At 45.0% G+C, this 1912-nt stretch overlaps 1 protein-coding gene across 1 annotated transcript; it reads left to right on the top strand.

The window, feature by feature from the left end:
* On the top strand, nucleotides 1-1609 carry SMIM9 (small integral membrane protein 9). The gene is made up of 2 exons (XM_045872245.1): nucleotides 1-142; nucleotides 1439-1609. The coding sequence occupies exons 1-2, from the start codon at nucleotides 1-3 to the stop codon at nucleotides 1570-1572; spliced, it is 276 nt and encodes a 91-aa protein (XP_045728201.1). The 3' UTR covers nucleotides 1573-1609.
* The last annotated feature ends 303 nt before the right edge of the window (nucleotides 1610-1912 follow it).

The following is a 1912-nucleotide window of genomic DNA, read 5'->3' as shown; positions in this document are numbered from 1 at the left end:
ATGGAGCCCCAGAAGCTGCTGAACATTGGATTTCTGCTGTGTTCCATGAGTTGCCTCTCGTTGGAGACTGCAGCTTCCTCTACATCACCTTTATCTGCCTTTGGAATACAAGACAAAGCAGGATCGAAACCACACTCAAGGGGTGTGTTTGCTGTTAGGATCAATGTTCCTATTATCTTTGTGAGACATAAGACTCATGTCTCAGGTCAGGAAAAGCTGATTTTGTATTGAAAAATAGTGTTCACAGGGGCACCTGGGTGGCTCAGTCAGTTAAGCGGCTGACTCTTGATTTTGGCTCGGGTCCTGATCTCAGGGTCCTGAGATCAAGCCCCGCACTGGGCTCTGCTTGGCGGGGAGTCTGCTTAGGATTCTCTCTCTCCTTCTCCCTCTGCCCCCCAACCCCCCGCTTATGCTGTCTCTCACTCTCTCTCAAATAAATAAATAAAATCTTTATTTTTTCAAAGATTTTATTTATTTATTTGACAGAGAGAACACAAGCAGAGGGAGCAGCAGAGGGAGGGGAAGAAGCAGGCTCCCCGCTGAGCAGGGAGCCCTATGTCGGGGCTCGATCCCAGGACCCTGGGATCATGACCTGAGCCAAAGGCAGACGCTTAACCTACTGAGCAACCCAGGTCCCCCAATAAATAAATCTTTTAAAAAAAGAGAAGAAAAATAGTGTTCACAGTAAAGCAAACTATTCTGATTTGGTCAATTTAGATCAACAGGCACTAACCCACCGACTATGCACCAAGCCCTTTGCAGAATGACATGGATTAGGAGTTCACAGATGGGCAGCCAAACCCCTAGATGCCAATCTTCTGTGAAATATGACAAAGGCTCCCCGAGGACAAAGGGATAATTAAAGTTGTCTGGGGGGAGGGGTTAGGGAAGACTTGTTCTCAAAGCCCAGCTGCTGACATGCACACATATAGTGCTCAGATCTTTTCACTATGACCTCAAAACAACCCCTGAGATATCTGGGACGGAGATTATTATTTCTGTTTGACGTACAAGGAGGCACAGATGATATTCATCTATGGGTACCTTTTTTTTTAATGTATATTCCTTGAAAGTCTTAGAGGCATCACAGCAAAGTAGTTAAGAATATGGGCTCTGGGGGCGCCTGGGTGGCTCAGTTGGTGAGGCGTCTGCCTTTGGCTCAGGTCATGATCCCAGGGTCCTGGGATCGAGCCCCACATCGGGCTCCTTGCTCAGCGGGGAGCCTGCATCTCCATCTCCCTCTGCTGCTGCCCCTGCTTATGTGCATGTGCTCTCTCCCTGTCAAATAAATAAATATTTTTAAAAAAAGAATATGGGCTCTGGGCAACTATAAGAGCATGATATCTGGGACACTAATTTGAACTTGAACCAGGGTTCACATCCCAGCCCTCTCATGTACTTGATCTCTCCTCATTGAACATCTGTGCTTTTTCTGCAGAAAACCACAGGTTCTGGCTCAGCAACTTCAGAGATTACTTGTGGGATCTCATCAAGAGCTCCATACCTCCAGCAGCTATTTTTGCTTTTCTTCTCGCCATAGTCCTAGTGGGGACCCTCTGCTGCCTCACGTAAGCTGCTGTGGGGTAAGGAGAGGGAGGGAGACCTGAGGGGGAGGAAGAACAATCAAGTTCCCCACCAGCCTATACATCTATAATTACGGGAAGGTTTTAAGGAAGGTAATTCTTGTTTTATCCAACCCACTCCATCCATTACTAGCAACTTACAGGTAACATTGAATAACCAGCATTTCCAACTGATTTTTTTTCTTACTAACTTCATTAATTATCTTTCCTTTTGGTTTAGGAATTATACATGGAAAATATACAATTAACTATGTTTTCAAGTGTCACAAATTCAAAATTCAAATTCAAAATTTGCCACAATATTTATCTATATAAACCACATGAAGTCA

The sequence above is a fragment of the Mirounga angustirostris genome, unplaced genomic scaffold, assembly GCF_029215605.1.
Source record: "Mirounga angustirostris isolate CCGP_5_RB_7025 unplaced genomic scaffold, mMirAng1.0.hap1 SCAF_11, whole genome shotgun sequence".
Lineage (NCBI taxonomy): Eukaryota > Metazoa > Chordata > Mammalia > Carnivora > Phocidae > Mirounga > Mirounga angustirostris.
Note: the sequence above shows the minus strand (reverse complement) of the source record. Positions and strands in the feature narration are given on the sequence as shown.

Coding starts and splice junctions, on each gene's coding strand:
- SMIM9 (XM_045872245.1), top strand. CDS start 1: ATGGAGCCCCAGAAGCTGCTGAACATTGGATTTCTGCTGTGTTCCATG. Junction 143..1,438: donor ATCGAAACCACACTCAAGGG/GTGTGTTTGCTG, acceptor CTTTTTCTGCAG/AAAACCACAGGTTCTGGCTC.